General features: G+C 39.4%; 1 protein-coding gene across 5 annotated transcripts in view; it reads left to right on the forward strand.

The window, feature by feature from the left end:
- EMCN (endomucin) overlaps positions 1-19390 on the forward strand; it is a 128449-nt gene that overhangs the window by 36692 nt on the left and 72367 nt on the right. For 4 of the 5 annotated variants that reach the window (XM_070791149.1, XM_070791150.1, XM_070791151.1 and 1 more), the window contains exon 2: positions 6111-6230. In XM_070791149.1, coding sequence (XP_070647250.1) covers positions 6111-6230 — 120 coding nt within the window. The remainder of the gene's footprint in view (positions 1-6110; positions 6231-19390) is intronic. The other variant, XM_070791148.1, reaches the window with a different exon arrangement.

Here is a 19390-nt window from a genome sequence, read left to right on the forward strand (position 1 = left end):
CAGACTTGGTAGGGGAAAAAGTAGATGGGGAAATAGTTTTGAAACAGAGCAGAACCCTATGGTCCTTACTCCCCCACCCCCACCCCCTCGCCTGCCTTTTGTCTGTGGAAAAACTTTAGCCAAACAATAAGTTTAGTCAGAGAAGTGAGAACATGAAGAAACAAAGGAAAACAGTCTAATAAAATGAAATAATAATAGTTTAGTCATTAAGCATAGTTAAGGACCTCTAGTTCCTCCTCAAGGGCCATAGATAATATTCTGAGCCATATCCTGTGAGCTGTCTTATAGATACTGAAACCCCCACCAGGTAGAAGAAAGTTAATTACATTATGACCAGATTGTAACTATGACATGTGGCAAGAGTGTGGCAAGAGGTGCCACATTCTGGAGAACTGGCCTCAAAGAAATGAGAACAAACCAACCCTGGAACTGAAGACTAACTGTACTTAAAACAGCCCCGATGACACTGGTCAGACCGTAGATGACCAATTTCAAGATGACTGTCAGAGTCAACCATACTGTTTCTGCATGTAGTGCCTTTCTTCCGTCTATAAAAGCGCTTGCCCATTGATTGTCAGTGTGCAGGGAACTGGGGGGTGGTAATCGACCTTTGGACAGGAGTCCACCTTCCCCTCACTGTGGATTGTCAGCATCCGAGATAAAGCAAACTTTCCACCAACCTTGCCTCTTTATTGGCTTTTGAGCGGCAGGCAACTGGACCCCCTTACTTTTGATTACAGTTGCTCATTATGAGGATGGATGAAATTCTAACTCTCAGAGATTATTTGTGAGTTACCTATAAATGTAATTACAAAACATGTTAAGAAGATTGGAGTCAATGATTTGATCATTTGAAAACAGGAGAAAATAGGATACCTGGTTTCTAGCCATAAACTGAATTCTCAAAGTTCTTATATCATAATTAAAACAGTGATTGTCATTAAAATCCCAATAATACTTCATTCTTTCGTAATGTAGGAAGCTGGTGCTTTGCATCCCTTGCGCTCTCTCAGTGTAAGTGTGTTGGGTAGAGTGGAATGGGGATGGAGCACCATCTGTTTCTCTCAAGAGCAGTACTCTCTGGTTTGGCACAAGCAAAGCCATGAAGCACAGGTCTCCTTGTTAAATTTATCTTTAAACATTTTGGAAGTAAAGAGAGAAAAAATGCTACCTCACCGTGTCCTGTAAAGAGAAAATACTTCAGAAAAAACCATTTCCCTCAATAGTTTAGTATAAGATCAAATCAGACCTAGAATAAATTTACAGATAATAGAGTAAAAGCATAATTGATAGCTATTCATACCCTGGTCAATAAAACTTTAGTAGAAGTGTGTATCAGTCACTCAGTCATGTCCAACTTTTTGTGACCTCATGGACGGCAGCTCACCCAGCTCCTCCATCAGTGGGATTCTCCAGGCAAGAATACTGGAGTGGGCTGCCATTTCCTTCTCCATTAATGGTGGTAGTTAGAATAAATCTTTTCCATCATATCAGGAGAGAAAATTTCTATTTGCAATTTTTTTTTTAAACTCAGTAAATCTCTTGTTTTTATTTTTCAATTTTAAACACCTTTAAAAGATTAGAAATATCCTTTGAAGCTTTAAGTCTAATATAGAAACATCTTATATGTTTGTTTATTTATATATACATGACAGTATGAATGCTTGTTATTAAAAAGAAAAAGTGAGATATTTTGTCTCTTTCTTCATCCTAAGCACATGGAGTCAAAACATCAGTGTGTCTAGTCACTTCCACACTTTCAGTATGACATCTTGTCAGAGGCAGAAAGAAGGTAGAGGGGAGTGTGGCTTGGCATGAATCCACCACGCCGTGGCCAGATGTGTGATGGTTAAGAGTATCTTCTCTGGAGTCAAGGGTGTCTGTACTGAAATTCCAACTGTCTTACTTCCCAGGGTGCAATATGAGCAAGCTGCTTACCATGTTTGAGCTTCAGTGTCCTCACCTATAAGATGGTGATCATAAGAGTATGAGCATTGTAGGGTCTTTGTTAGGATTAAATGAGATAATCCACAGAAAGTACTCACATGCTACCTGGAACATAGTGATGCTCCATATTTATATGGGTTATTTGTCAATCCTTGCCAAAAGAAGAAATGCTCTCTGTTGAACAATCTGAAGAACTGGTAATGGAGACAGTAATGAGTGCTGGGAAATCAGTGGCCAAACGTGTAGAAGGAAGAAGACGAGGAAAAGCCTTACATTATATCTCAGTCTTCCTAAATGAACAGTGAAAAAAGAGAGAAACAATAGAATGGGAAAGGTTAGAGATCTCTTCAAGAAAATTGGAGATCCCAAGGGAACATTTCATGCAAGAATGGGCATAATAAAGGACAGAAACCGTAAGGATTGACAGAAGCAGAAGAGATTAAGAAGAGGTAGCAAGGATACAAAAGAACTATACAGAAGAGGCTTTAATGACCCAGATAACCATGATGGCATAGTCACTCTTCTAGAACTGGACAACTGGAATGTGAGGTCAACCAGCCATGTAATTAAAAGATGCTTGTTCCTTTGAAGGAAAGCTATGACAAACCTTCTGCTGCTTCTAAGTCACTTCAGTCGTGTCCGACTCGGTGCGACCCCATAGACGGCAGCCCACCAGGCTCCCCCGTCCCTGGGATTCTCCAGGCAAGAACACTGGAGTGGGTTGCCATTTTCCTTTAAAGAGCAGAGATAACATTTTGCCAACAAACCTCCATGTAGTCGAAGCTACGGTTTTTCCAGTAATCACGTATAGGTGTGAGAGTTAGACCATAAAGAAAACTGAGGGCTAAAGAATGGATGCTTTTGAATTGTAGTGCTGGAGAAGATTTTTGACAGGAGATCAAACCAGTCAATCCTAAAGGAAATCAACCCTAAATATTCATTGGAAGAACTGATGATGAAGCTCCAGTACTTTGGCCACCTGATGTGAAGAGCTGACTCATTGGAAAACACCCTGATTCTGGGAAAGACTGAGAGCAGGAAGAGAAGGGGGCAGCAGATGATGAGATGGTTACATAGCATCACCGAGTCAATGGACATGAATTTGAGCAATAGTGGAGGACAGAGGACCCTAGCATGCAGCAGTCCATGGGTTCACAAAGAGTCACTCAGTGACTTAGCAGCAAATATCTCAATCTTACTATGTTAATTATGTGGTAGAAATTTGTGGCTAGAAATTTCCCTACTAGTTTGCTTCAAACTATACATGTGAACTTACTGATTTCACACGACGACTTCAAGAGGGCCAACGACATTGGTAAACACAGAAATGGGAGCTTTTAGTTCAAGTTCAACTAGTGGCTTCTCATTCTCTGCCCTCCTCATTTCCCAATCATGTTTTCTACGGTTGAATTTCCTTTTGGTCTCTTCCCATTGTTCCAAACAGACTTGTAGGTAAAGTCCCATGTCTCTGGGTTGGTATTCACAATCCTTTATAATCTGGTCTCCAGAATTTTACCAGATACATCCACCAAGTCTTCTCATAGCAATAGCAGTTCAGCCAAACAAACCTCTTTGCATGCCCTCAAATCCCTCTCATTCCCCCATTTCACACCTTCACTCATGTTCTTTCCTCTTTCTTTGTGAACATGTTACTCACTCTTCAAGCTCCAGCCCCTGTCAACTCTCCCATGAAGTATTCCTTACTCATGCCAGAAGAGTAGTCATCTTCTATAAATTCTTGCCTCAATTTTTCTTGTCCCAGAGTTTTCCAATTTTTAGCTGGAATCACTGTAAGAAATACATTTTGCACTGGCACACATTTCATTCAGACATACACCACACACACACACACACACACACACACACACACACACACTCCTAAGCAAAAGCTTCATGAAACAATACTTACTCTCATTATTTACAAAACTACTCTAATGTTGTCTCTTTTCTCTTTCATTTGGGGGAAAAGCTCTTACTGCAATGCATTTATCTTTAACTGTTTAATAACCCAAAGTTTGAGAAACACTGTTATACACATCTCAAACAGAGTATTCTTTGCAATTTATTGTGTACAGATATACTCCCTACCATATTAAAATCTCCTTAAGTGTGATACTGTTTGGTACAACATAAAGTCTTTCACTGTCTTTAACTATGCTTTTCATATTGGCTACCAGTGTGTGCAGAAGCAAAAAGGAAAGAAGGAAGGAAAGAATGAAGTAAGGAAGAGAAAAAAGAAATATGAAAAATATCTCTGGAGTTGTAGATTATACTCAGAAATTAAGGTTGTTTTATATTTAGCAAGTCAAAGAGAGAAATCATTCAAGCTATTTACAGATGAAATTCCTATCCAAGTAGTATATGCTTCTGTGAATAACTTCTTCTTCAATCTCAATTTAAACTTAGAAATTAGTATTATATCATGGGCTCTAGGGCAAAAAGAAAGATAGCAAAAACAAAATGACTAATTAATAGAGCAAAGGTAACTTCATATGTGCTGTGTTCCTTTTATCTGCTAGATATTGCAAGGTAGGAGGGAAGGGTAGTAAGACCAAGGGTGTGAATGTATCTCCAGAGGTGAAAAAAGCTTTGATTCGGTTTCGGTAAAGCCTGTGAAAAGGCAATGCTGTTGTTCCTGTGTGTACAGAGCATGTCAGTATATGCTCAACATGTCAAGCAATTTCTGTGAGCTCTTTGTAAACAAAGTCAGAGCTAAGCACTAACACTCCCAAGCCCCTCCAATCTATAAAACGAAACAGGAAGAACACTCTTATCTTGTGACATCTCAAATATTACTTTTCACTGACTTTCAAGATTATTGTTTTTTCCTCAAATTCAAAGAGGAAAATTTTGAATGAAATTTAAATTTGACGAGTTATACGAAGGACATGCATTTACTGTAATGACATACCCAATTTGACTGGAGTTTGAACAAAAGTTTTTGTTATTCAGAGTCCACCCTCTTATCAACATGCATTTCTCTGACTCTATATACAACTGACCTTTGAACAACATGTGTTTGAACTACTTGGATCCACTTGTATGACTGTATGTTTGTGTGTATGTGTGCTCACTCGTGTCTGACTCTTTGTGACCCCATGGACTGTAGCCCCACCAGGGTCCTCTGCCCATGGGATTTTCCAGGCAAGAATACTGGAGTGGGTTGCCATTTCCCTCTCCAGGACATCTTCCCAACCCAGGGATCAAACTCGCACCTCTTGTGTCTCCTCCATTGGCAGGCAGATTATTTACCACTGCACCACCTGGGAAACACCATATGCTTTTATAAATGTTAAAAAATTACAGTAATATTGTGTGAAACAAATCTTTCCATAGATCACTGAGAAGCCCTACATGCTTCACTTTAAAAAATAATATTGCAATGGATGTTTTAAGAGTTATTGTAAGACAGTGACTTTCTATTGCCAAAAATAATTATTAAAAATAAATATATAATATATATAACATTGTATTGTCTTCACTTCTGTGCTTTTGATTATTACAGTTGAGAGAAATAAATGATTTTAAAAGGCAGATTTATGGTGGCTCTATTGCCAAGAATTTAGGCTTGTAGCAATTGTTGAACTTTTTAATCTATTGTCTACTAATATATTCCAAATAGACAATAAATTTACATATATAGTTAGACACACACACATCTATCTATCTATATCTATATACGTATATACAGAGAGAGAGAGAAAAAAGGGGGAGAGGAGAGAAAGAAAGGAGGATGCTATGTTCCAGGTAGAAATGAATTACTACTGAGATTTTTTAGTATTTAGTAACAATAACTTGCTATAAAAACACTTGGTGAACACTGCCCAGAGAGTATTTGTTTAATTATTTCACTTGACAATGTTACTTTAGTTGGCTTAATTAAGTGTCAAACTTACACACGTATTCCTCACTGGTTTTGTAAGATATTATTTTCTTTCAGAACAACAGACTGCTCCTGCAATCATCTTAAAAATTCATGCCATTGGTGAGAAGCTGATGGAGTGAATGAATGAATAATGAACTCAAGGTTGAATTCTTTTACAATTAGAAAATTAATTCCAAAACCATACATACAATTTATTTTGTTTAAATATACTAGAATGTTTCTCAGCAAAATAAATGTAAATTTTAATGAAACTACTTTAACACAATTTTTTTTTCAGACACCTCAGCAACAACCACTCCACTATCAACAACTTCTGAAATAAATCCAACTCCACCAACAAGAGATACAAGAACATCACCAAATGATAAGAATTCAACAGGTGAACTATCTATTGAAGGTAGGATTAATTTTTCATGAAATTTACTCTAACTTTAACAATAAAATTATCACCCATATAATTTAATCATAGGAAAATTATTTGGGAATCTTTTATCTTTGGTATGAAAGTCTGGGTTATTCCCCTATTTCAAAATGTATGTGTTATTTTGGATTGAATACAGAGCCCTGAGATCATAGTGGACTTCTTTTTTTGAATCACTTTTTGTTTGAGAATGGTCTTATTGTGAGGGTTATACATACAAAGTTTATTTTTAGAGAAGAAAAATTATCATTCTCAGTCACAAAAATATCTTTCTAACTATTCCAGTTCCCCACGTAAGCAGCACAGCTAACATGGTGGAACTGTATTAATAAGAGACTGATTGTATTAGTTACATTGGGATGATAATTGATATAATCAGTAAATTTCAGTAGCAGTGTCATCATTATGGTTACTGGACTGAGTGACACCTGTATCATGTTTTATGGCTCTTGGTATTAAAGAAAATTACCTTATCATCCGTGAAAAATAAAATGAGCCATTAGGATCATTCAGTTAAAAACTCAAGAGATCATTAACACAGCACATAATGCATTGTCTATCCTGAAGAAAACATAAAATGAGGCATATCATTTGGGTCCAGGAAACAGTGGAGCAGAGGAAATAGAAATGTTTGTTGATTACCTATGGGCAGAAATATAGTTAGCATGCTAAGGTAACAGAAAGACCTAAAAATCATGTACCCTAATAAACGGAAATCTCCACTGCTGTCTTTCTTGCCCTCATATTCCTCGTTTAACTTCCATTCTAAGACATACGGAAGATTGATAAGGGCTAGTTCACTGGACTTGAATGTGATGGTGATACTCAAGAGAAAAGGGGTATTATGAATATAGTTCATTGTTCCCAAACTGTCTAATTCTACTGTGAAACCAAACCAACCCTTAGAACTTCTTTACCGAACCAAGAGAAAGTATTACATTACACATTGAGGGCAGCACAGGGGATTTATTCTCAAAATGTGGTACAATCTGCATTACCAACTAAGGGAAACTCCAAATGACAGTCAGGTAGCCAGGGACCATGAGGCCTTCAACCAACACTCCACAGTCTGAATTATTTCATTTTTTTATTTTAATTTTTACAAAGCATATCTCTCTCTCTCTCCATATATATAGATGTGTATATTTTTATATAAAGATATATATAATAAAATATAATATTATATATATATACATGCTGCTGCTAAGTCACTTCAGTCGTGTCCGACTCTGTGTGATCCCATAGACAGCAGCCCACCAGGCTCCCCCATCCCTGGGATTCTCCAGGCAAGAACACTGGAGTGGGTTGCCATTTCCTTCTCCAATGCAGAAAAGTGAAGAGTGAAAAGTGAAAGTGAAGTCGCTCAGTCATGTCTGACTCTTAGCGACCCCATGGACTACAGCCCACCAGGCTCCTCCGTCCATGGGATTTTCCAGGCAAGAGTACTGGAGTGGGGTGCCATTGCCTTCTCCGATATATATACGTACGTACATACATATATATATATATATATATATATATATATATATATATATATACAAAATCTCTATCTCTATCTCCCTTCAATCTCTCTGAGTTGCCAAATGAGTCCTTGGCTTAAAATTGTTTGATTTTGATTAAACATATTACTTTTGCAAGCAACAGTGTGAAAACATTAGTCACTCAGTCATATCCAACTCTGCAATGCTATGGACTGTACCCCACCAGGTTCCTCTGTCCATAGAATTCTCCAGGCTAGAATACTGGAGTGGGTAGCCATTCCCTTCTCCAGGGGATCTTCCTGACCCATGGATCAAACCTGCATCTCTCACACTGCAGACAGATTCTTTACCATCTGAGTCACCAGGAAAGCCCCTGTAATCAATAATGTCCCCCCAAAGAACCAGGAAACAGAGAAGGTAAGTGCAGATGTTGCATGAAGTCCCAAAGAGTTAAAGTTCCACAGTTTTTCTGTTAACTACTTGGAACATATGCTTTCTAAGTGGGAAGATCCCTAGCCTGCCTACAATGGTCTATGATGAATAACACTGTCTAAATAATATGTAAGTGATCATGGTAAGTGATCATGAAAGGGTGGAGGTGGAGGTTTCACTGAAAGAATCCAGAATTGTAATTTGTGATACCAAGAATACACCTTACCTTTTTCACTTGAAAGGGAAATTCTATACCTACTCATGTGAAACATAATGGGGGAGACCTTTACATCAACTTTACCTTTGGTGGCTCCTGTCGAGGGACACTTGATAGAACAGTTGAAATCATGTGTACACACACACACACACACACACACACACACACACATTTCTCCTATTTCCTTTTGAGGGACATTTTTCAGATGCTTACTCCTTGGAAGAAAAGTTATGACCAACCTAGATAGCATATTCAAAAGCAGAGACATTACTTTGCCAACAAAGGTCCGTCTAGTAAAGGCTATGGTTTTTCCAGTGATCATGTATGGATGTGAGAGTTGGACTGTGAAGAAATCTGAGTGCCGAAGAACTGATGCTTTTGAACTGTGGTTTTGGAGAAGACTCTTGAGAGTCCCTTGGACTGCAAGGACATCCAACCAGTCCATTCTGAAGGAGATCAGCCCTGGAATTTCTTTGGAAGGAACGATGCTGAAGCTGAAACTCCAGTACTTTGGCCACCTCATGCGAAGAGTTGACTCATTGGAAAAGACTCTGATGCTGGGAGGGATTGGGGGCAGGAGGAGAAGGGGACGACAGAGGATGAGATGGCTGGATGGCCTCATGCGAAGAGTTGACTCATTGGAAAAGACTCTGATGCTGGGAGGGATTGGGGGCAGGAGGAGAAGGGGACGACAGAGGATGAGATGGCTGGATGGCATCACTGACTCAATGGACATGAGTCTGAGTGAACTCCGGGAGTTGGTGATGGACAGGGAGGCCTGGCGTGCTGCGATTTATGGGGTCGCAAACAGTCGGACACGACTGAGCAACTGAACTGAACTGATTACCCATGTAATAAAAACTAAACTAATCTGTCTGTTTTTCAAAAGTTGTCCAAGTAAGTTTTAAATTATTCACATCCAATTACAAAAATGGTAATAGACTAGAATAGTTTTACTTTTTTAAAAAATTTTTATTATAAAGATGTCCATATGTACCCACAAATAAAGAATACTGTAATTCATCTCTCAGAATCAATAATCATCAAGCTTTTACCCCATTTGCTTCATTTTTCTTTTTCTTTCTCCTTCTTTCCATCCTCCCACCTTCTTTCCCTCTTCCCTGCTTTGTACCTCCCTCATCCTTCCTTCCTGCTTCTTTTCTTCCTTTATTCCCTCTCTCTCTTTGTATTTTGCTTTTGGATATTCTGAAGGCAATTCAGACTGTATGACATTTTACCTCTGCACACTAAGAGTGCATCACAAAAAATAAGAACATTTATTACAAAGCTACAGTGGAAAATCCATGGATGGAGGAGCCTGGGTAGGCTGCAGTCCATGGGGTCGCTAAGAGTTGGACACAACTGAGAGACTTCACTTTCACTTTTTACTTTCATGCATTGGAGAAGGAAATGGCAACCCACTCCAGTGTTCTTGCCTGGAGAATCCCAGGGGCTGGAGAGCCTGGTGGGCTGATATCTGTGGGGTCACACAGAGTCGGACATGACTGAAGCGACTTAGCAGCAGCAGCAGCAACAGTGTCATCAAATTTCCCAAATTAATAGTAATGAATTAGTATCATTTGAAATCCATTTCAAAGGGCTTTAATGGTTAAAATCTAATAGAACAGTGGGAGAAAAAAGAAAATGAGTACATTCTGGGGTCTCTGAAGAAACCAGCTGAAAGAATGATGGTGGAGAAGAGATGAAAAAGGAAAGACAGATTCTGCTGTCCACAAACTACTGGGATCCAGGATGAGAAACAGAAAGTCTGGCATGGTGGAAGAGATGGGTGAAGCCATTGGGCAGCTGGGGATCCACTGCAGTTGAAGGAAAATGAGGGAACAAGAGTGGAGAAGAGAAAGGAACTCCTTCTTATCTGATTTACTTTATCACCACTTGTATATTAAGGGCATAAGTTAGTTGGACTTAATATATTGATACTGCCTGTGTTCCTAAAAACAATGTACTTAGTACACAGATGAAGAACAGACATTGGAAGGACTGATGCTGAAGCTGAAGCACCAATACTTTGGCCACCTGATGTGAAGAGCCAACTCATTGGAAACGACTCTGATGCTGGGAAAGACTGAAGGCAAATGGAGCAGGGGGCGGCAGAGGATGAGATGGTTAGATAGCATCCCTGACTCGGTGGACATCAATTTGAGCAAACTTTGGTAACTAGGGGAGGACAGAGAAGCCTGGCGTACTACAGTCCATGAAGTCTCAAAGAGCGGGACACAACTTAGTGACTGAACAACAACAAAGAAGACCATGGAAAATTGGCCTCAAATTCTCATATTCTGACCAGTGTATCAGGATATACAGCTTTCTCTTTTCAGGCTTGTGAGGGGTTTTGTATGTTATCTCATTCTTCAAAGTAACCACTTTTAAATTATATAATAGTACCATAAAAAGTATATCTATAGTGAAATCATTTTTATTCCCCATTCCTCATGGCCACCAAGATCATTTTAGACATAAAGGATTTACCAAAAAATACACCATGGAGAAACATTTTTATTTTCATTTTAAGTTGTCCCAATCAGATATTCTTCTTAAAGGTCAAAAGATAGTTGATTTAAGTGTTCACATTTATCTAAAATACATACATTTTCTTCCTTATGACAATGGCAGAAATTCTATCATCAGAAAAATGGAAAATGCGCAGCCAAGATAGGAATCCTTGCAGTGAAGTAGTCAAGGTGGCACAGGTGCTGATAGAGCTTTGCCCAGAGCAGGCTTGTTTTCAGAAGTTTACTCAATTAGAGAGATGGGATTTGATCTATTTCTCGATGTGTATCACATGCTCTGCCCATTTTACTCAAAGGCCAAATGGCCAGGGTTAAAATCAACATTTGGTCAACACTGAATATCATCATTATAAAAGGAAATTTTAAAAATAAACCTGCAATTTCATTATTAAAATGTAACTATTATTCAACATTTTAAAAACACTTTATAGTAAGATATTTTAACAAGCTGAATCATAACGCAGAATAAAAATTCTCAGCACAGATACTTCAAATTTTTGATACTAAATAAACATTCAGTTTCAATTGAGGTCAGTAGAGAGACCAGGGATTTGGGGCCATTTCTTCCCTATAGGAGGTCAGTTGTGGTGGTGTTTAAGATGCACTTATGCTCTAGAAACAAAAATAAAACTATAAAGAAGACTTTTAAAAGGCATTCTTGTAAATTTTCTTGTATGATTAACGGGGAAAAAAATAGGCTTGGGACCACATTTTTCTCCATATCTTTCCCTATTATCCATTGTCTTTGTATTCTTTGTGAAGTTTGAATTTAACTTGAACTACTTGGGATATCTCTGTTACTTTTTTTTTTTCCTTTTAATAAAATTTCAAAGTAGTAAAGATGACATTTTGCTTGTAGTTTATCTTCACAAGTTATGACATGTTCCAAAATTAAACACTTTCTTGAAACACTTGTGTTCTAAATAGAATTAAACACAACTCTAAAAGGTTATTTTGGAAAATGTTATGAATGATAGTTTACTAAACCACTTTTCACAGAGTAGAATTATATTCTTATGATTTAATCTTTTGTAAACATTTGTTGACTCAAAATAATATATCCCTAAAAGATATATATAGCTATGCATGTTAAGTCATTTCAGTCGTGTCTGACTCTTTGCTACCTTGTGGACTGTAGCTGACCAGGCTCCTCTGTCCATGGAATTCTCCAGGCAAGAATACTGGAGTGGGTTGCCACGTCTTCCTCTAGGGGTATCTTCCAGGAAATCTTCCTGACCCAGGGATCAAACCCATGTCTCCTGTGTCTTCTGCACTGCAGGCAGATTCTTTACCCACTGAGCCATCTGGGAAGCCCAAATATAGATATAATCTCTTAATGTTCATATTAAATTCAGTCTATTTCTTTGGTTAACTATTATATAGTATTATTAATTTTGTGCATATAATTGACAGACATAACAATCCTCATTAGATATTGTAGCACTTTAATTTTGCAATAATAAAGATGCATCTGTATTTCAGAATTTTAACATTCTTAGCACATGAAAAAAATTTTACTAAAATGCTTACCCATATTTGAAAATGAATATTTATACATTAATAATAAATCTAAAGTACACTAAGCCTTTTATGTCAAGCATATTGTTACAGTGACTGTATATAGAGATCATCAGCATCATCACAAGATCACTGTTCACACACAAGTCCCGGGAACATCAGAAATGTACAATCACTTAGCTCTTCTATTTTCTAAAGACCAAGATGAAACAGAAGCCAAATAGATTTCTGATGAATACTTGAGCCAAAGCTCAAATTTGTTCCATCTCTTCCCACTATCAAACACGATAGGTATAAAAGAAAAGGATCCAGAACTTCAGAAACTCAAAGATGATACACATTTTTTCTATTTACCATTATGTGTCCTAATTATTTTCTGTAATCATCTCTGTGTCTTCGATTTTCAAGCAGTAAATGAAATATATGCCAATAAAACATAATGACACAATGATAATCATTGTGTAAAAATTAATTATAGGAGTTTACAGATTCCTTTATTATTTATGGTAAGAATTTAATTAAGGTTATTAATGGTACCAAGAATAGGGATGAAGTGAAAACAAAGGCACTGTGTTTGGCTGGAGGGGACACTTAATTTATATTTTTAACATCTTTACCTTAAAAAGCACACAAACAAGAAATCTTTACCTTAAGGTATTGGGATCATGTGAGTGGACAATGCAAAAATCTCAAACCTAACTTTCAGCAATAACATTTCTGTTGTTGGTTTCTTCTTTTACAGTTATAACCACATATTGAGTGTAGAAAAATCTTAGATAGTCTCAATTGCTGTCCACATTATAATGCACAGAATCTGCCTATTACAGTCACTTTCCATTGCTGCTGCTGCTAAGTCTCTTCAGTCGTTTCTGACTTCTGTGCGACCCCATAGACGGCAGCCCACCAGGTTCCCCCATCCCTGGGATTCTCTAGGCAAGAACACTGGAGTGGGTTGCCATTGCCCACTCCAATGCATGAAAGTAAAAAGTGAAAGTGAAGTCACTCAGTCGTGTCCGACTCTTCACGACCCCATGGACTGCAGCCTACCAGGCTCCTCTGTCCATGGGGTTTTCCAGGCAAGAGTACTGGAGTGGGGTGCCAGGGCCTTCTCCGTTTCTGTTGCTTGAATAACCTATATTCCCTAATAAACAGTGAAGAAAGAGGAGTAAGCAATAAACCAAACTTTCAGCACCTGCTTAGAGGTGTTTGTCCTCAGCAACCCTCCAAAGATCTTATCTTCCTCTTACGGTTCCCTCCTGTATTCCAATATTCAGCTCCAGCCAGCTTACCTTTGAAAACTTTCCCTGGACCAGGGTTTTAAAGTATCATGTAAACTGTGCAGAGCTAAATAGTTCCTCCCTCAAACACATCACGCATATGTATATAAGAACCAAGATTTTATAAATGTCACATAGTAAAAGTACAGCCTGTGCCCTATTCGCAAAAGGACATTCTAACATGCTTTAAGAAAAAAGGGAATGCTATTATGAGTAGTGAATCAGTCAGTTGTGTTCACTACTTAAAGGAGATCTTTATCCTTCGGTTGGTCCCTCTATCCTGTATGAGTGCCATCTTCCCTGAAACAGCGTTTACTACATGCTTACTCTGTGCCAGGAAGTTTTCTTCACCATAACATAGGCGACAAAGATGACTAAGAGCCAGCTGGAGCATGTGGTGGCTGCAGGGAGTGGGAGGAGGAGCAGGGAAAAAACCAAAATGACTAAGACTTAGATACTGCCCTCCAAAGCCTTGGAGATGGCCTTGAACACAGTGGGAATTCAACATTTCATAAATGAAAAAAAATTAATTACAAGAGTTTGCAGTTTCCTTTATTATTTATGGTTATTAGAAGTTTCAGAGTCATAACTAAGTCAATAAAATTAAATGTTATTTTGGAGAAAAAAATCATATTACTCCTAGGTCCTATTGACCAAGTAGTTTTTCTCACTAGGAAAAATAAAATGATTTTAAAGCATTTACTTTTACAACTTTTTTGCATGTTTCAACATACCCAGGTAACAATCTGCAATAGAAATCTGCTTTGGAGGCCTGTTATACAAAAATGTGTGTGAAATGTGTGTGTGTGTGTGTTTACTGGGCCACCTAAGCATTCAGTAATTATATTCTTTAAGGTGGACAAAAATGGGAAATGGAAAAAGTAAAGCTACACAAAAGTTTCAGTTCAGTTCAGTTGCTCAGTCGTGTCCAACTTTTTGTGACCCCATGGTCTGCAGCATGCCAGGCTTCCCTGTCCATCACCAACTCCTGGAGCTTACTCAAACTCATGTACATTGAGTCGGTGATGCCATCCAACCATCTCATCCTCTGTCGTCCTCTTCTCCTCCTGCCTTCAATCTTTCCCAGCATCAGGGTCTTTTCCAAGGAGTCAGTTCTTTGCATCAGGTGGCCAAAGTATTGGAGTTTCAGCTTCAGCATCAGTCCTTCCAATGAATATTCAGGACTGATTTCTTTTAGGATGGACTGGTTGGATCTTCTTGCTGTCCAAGGGACTCTCAAGAGTCTTCTCCAACACTACAGTTCAAAAGCATCAATTCTTCAGTGCTCAGCTTTCTTTATAGTCCAACTTTTACATCCATACACGACCACTGGAAAAACCATAGTTTTGACTAGACGGACCTTTGTTGGCAAAGTAATATCTCTGCTTTTTAATATGCTGTCTATATTGGTCATAGCTTTTCTTCCAAGGAGGAAGCGTCTTTTAATTTCATGGCTGCAACACCATCTGCAGTGATTTTGGAGCCCCAAATAATAGTCTCACAGTGTTTCCACTGCTTCCCCATCTATTTGCCATGAAGTGATGGGACTGGATGCCATGATCTTAGTTTTCTGAATGTTGAGTTTTAAGCCAACTTTTTCACTCTCCTCTTTCACTTTCACCAAGAGGCTCTTTAGTTCTTCTTCACTTTCTGCCATAAGGGTAGTGCAGCTGCTTATCTGAGGTTACTGTTATTTCTCCCGGCAATCTTGATTCCGGCTTGTGCTTCCTCCAGCCCAGAGTTTCTCATGATGTACTCTGCATGTAAGTTAAATAAGCAGGGTGACAATATACAGCCTTGATGTACTCCTTTTCTGATTTGGAACCAGTCTGTTGTTCTACGTCCAGTTCTAACTGTTCCTTCCTGTCTGGTATTCCCATCTCTTGAAGAATTTTTCATAGTTTGTTGTGACTCACACATCCAAAGGCTTTGGTATAATCAATAAAGCAGAAGTAGATGTTTTTCTGGAACTCTCTTGCTTTTTCTATGATCCAATGGATGTTGGCAATATGATCTCTGGTTCCTCTGCCTTTTCTAAATCCAGCTTGAATGTCTGAAAGTACTCGGTTCACATACTGTTGAAGCCTAGCTTGGAGAATTTTGATCATTACTTTGCTAGCATGTGAGATAAGTGAGTGCAATTGTGTGGTATTTTGAACATTCTTTGGCATTGCCTTTCTTTGGGATTGGAATGAAAACTGACCTTTTCCAGTCCTATGGCCACTGCTGTTTTCCAAATTTGCTGGCATATTGAGTGCAACACTGTCACAGCATCATCTTTTAGGATTTGAAATAGCTCAACTGGAATTCCATCACCTCCACTAGCTTTGTTTGTAGTGATGCTCCCTAAGGCCCACTTGACTACACATTCCAGGATGTCTGGCTCTAGGTGAGTGATCACACCATCATTATCTGGGTTGTGAATATCTTTTTTGTATAGTTCTGTGTATTTCTTGCCACCTCTTCTTTTATCTTCTGCTTCTGCCTTGAGGAGATACCTCAGGTCCAAGGGCAAAGGAAAAGCTCCAGCAAGATGGTAGGAGTGGTGAAACCGTGATTAGAATCAAACCCCATACCCACCAGAGATGCTCAGAAGGCTCAAACAAACATTGTGCGCACCAGGACCCAGACCCCACAGAGACTGAGACAGAACTGTGTTTGAATGTCTCCTGCAGAGGTACGGGTCAGCAGTGGACTGTTGCAGGGGCAGGGGCTCTGGGTGCAGCAGACCTGGGTGTGGCATAAGCCCTCTTGGAGGAGGCCACCATTAACCCCACCGTAGAGCTGCCAGAACTTACACAGGACTGGAGAAACAGATTCTTGGAGGACACAAACCTTGTGCGCACCAGGACCCAGGAGAAAGGAGCAGTGACCCTACAAGAGACTGACCCAGACTTGCCTATGAGTGTCCAGGAGTCTCCAGTAGTGGCGTGGGTCGGCAGTGGCCTGCTGCAGGGCTGGGGGCACTGAGTGTAGCAATGCATTCATGGGACCTTTTGAAGGAGGTTGCCATTATCACCTCCACCATAGTTTGGCCCAAGGTAAATAACAGGGAGGGAACACAGCCCCACCCATCAACAGAAAATTCGATTAAAGATTTACTGAGCATGGCCCCGCCCATCAGAATAAGACCCAGTTACCCCTCAGTCAGTCTCTGCCTTCAGGAAGCTTCCATAAGCCTCTTACACTTCTCCATCAAAGGGCAGGCAGACTGAAAACCACAATCACAGAAAACTAATCAATCTGATCACATGGACCATTGCCTTGTCTAACTCAGTGAAACTATGAGCCATGCCATGTAGGGCCACCCAAGATGAATGGGTCATGGTGGAGAGGTCTGCAAAACATGATCCACTGTAGAAGGGAATGGCAAACCACTTCAGTAGTCTTGCCTTGAGAACCTCATTAACAGTAAGAAAAGGCAAAAAGATAGAACACTGAATGATGAATGCCCCAGGTTGGTAGGTGCCCAATATGCTACTAGAGATCAGTGGAGAAATAACTCCAGAAAGAATGAAGAGAGAGCCAAAGCAAAAACAACACACAGTTGTGGATGTGACTGGTGATGGAAGTAAAGTTCAATGCTGTAAAGAACAATATTGCATAGGAATTTGGAATGTTAGATCAAGGCAAATTGGAAGTGGTCAAATAGGAGATAGCAAGACTGAGCATCGATATTTTAGGAATAAGTGAACTAAAATGGACTGGAATGGGTGAATTTAACTCAGATAACCATTTTATCTACCACTGTGGGCAAGAATCCCTTAGAAGAATTTGAGTAGCCCTCATAATCAACAAAAGAGTCAGAAATGCAGTACTTGGATGCAATCTCAAAAACGACAGAATGATCTCTGTTTGTTTCCAAGGCAAACCATCCAATATCACAGTAATCCAAGTCTATGCTCTGACCACTAATGCTGAAGAAGCTGAAGTTGAGCGGTTCTATGAAGACCTATAAGAACTTCTAGAAATAACACCCCCCAAAAAATGTCCTTTTCATTATAGAAGACTGGAATTCAAAAGTAGGAAGTCAAGAAATATCTGGAGTAACAGGTAAATTTGGCTTTGGAATTCAGAATGAAGCGGGGCAAAGGATAATAGAGTTTTGCCAAGAGATTGCACTGGTCATAACAAACACCCTCTTCCAACAACACAAGAGAAGACTCTACATATGGACATCACCAGATGGTCAACACTGAAATCAAACTGATTATATTCTTCGCAGCCAAAGACGGAGAAGTTCTATACAGTCAGCAAAAACAAGACCAGGAGTTGACTATGGCTCCAATCATGAACTCCTTATTGCCAAATTCAGACTTAAACTGAAGAAAGTAGGGAAAACCATTAGACCATTCAGGTATGACATAAATCAGATCCCTTATGATTATACAGTAGAAGTGAAAAATAGATTCAAGGGATTAAATCTGATAGAGTGCCTGAAGAACTATAGACAGAGGTTCGTGACATTGTACAGGAGGCTGGGATCAAGATCATCCCCAAGAAAAAGAAATGTCAGATCAGATCAGAACAGTCACTCAGTTGTGTTTGACTCTTTGTGACCCCATGAATCGCAGCACGCCAGGCCTCCCTGTCCATCACCAACTCCCGGAGTTCACGTGGACTCATGTCGATTGAGTCAGTGATGCCATCCAGCCATCTCATCCTCTGTCGTCCCCTTCTCCTCCTGCCCCCAATCCCTACCAGCATCAGAGTCTTTTCCAATGAGTCAATTCTTTGCATGAGGTGGCCAAAGTACTGGAGTTTCAGCTTCAGCATCATTCCCTCCAAAGAAATCCCAGGGCTGATCTCCTTCAGAATGGACTGGTTGGATGTTCTTGCAGTCCAAGCGACTCTCAAGAGTCTTCTCCAACACCACAGTTCAAAAGCATCAATTCTTCAGCGCTCAGTCTTCTTCACAGTCCAACTCTCACATCCATACATGACTACACGAAAAACCATAGCCTTGACTAGACGAACCTTTCTTGGCAAAGTAATGTCTCTGCTTTTGAATATGCTATCTAGGTTGGTCATAACTTTGCTTCCGAGGAGCAAGCGTCTTTTAATTTCATGGCTACAATCACCATCTGCAGTGATTTTGGAGCCCCCCAAAATAAAGTCTGACACTGTTTCCACTGTTTCCCCATCTATTTCCCACGAAGTGATGGGACCGGATGCCATGATCTTAGTTTTCTGAATGTTGAGCTTTAAGCCAACTTTTTCACTCTCCACTTTCACGTTCATCAAGAGGCTTTTGAGTTCCTCTTCACTTTCTGCCATAAGGGTGGTGTCATCTGCATAGCTGAGGTTATTGATATTTCTCCCAGCAATCTTTATTCCAGCTTGTGTTTCTTCCAGCCCAGCGTTTCTCATGATGTACTCTGCATATAAGTTAAATAAGCACGGTGACAATATACAGCCTTGATGAACTCCTTTTCCTATTTGGAACCAGTCTGTTGTTCCATGTCCAGTTCTAACTGTTGCTTCCTGACCTGCATATAGGTTTCTCAAGAGGCAGGTCAGGTGGTCTGGGATTCCCATCTCTTTCAGAATTGTCCACAGTTTATTGTGATCCACACAGTCAAAGGCTTTGGCATAGTCAATAAAGCAGAAATAGATGTTTTTATGGAACTCTCTTGCTTTTTCCATGATCCAGCAGATGTTGGCAATTTGATCTCTGGTT

The sequence above is a fragment of the Bos indicus genome, chromosome 6 (assembly GCF_029378745.1).
Source record: "Bos indicus isolate NIAB-ARS_2022 breed Sahiwal x Tharparkar chromosome 6, NIAB-ARS_B.indTharparkar_mat_pri_1.0, whole genome shotgun sequence".
NCBI classification, from domain to species: Eukaryota; Metazoa; Chordata; class Mammalia; order Artiodactyla; family Bovidae; genus Bos; species Bos indicus.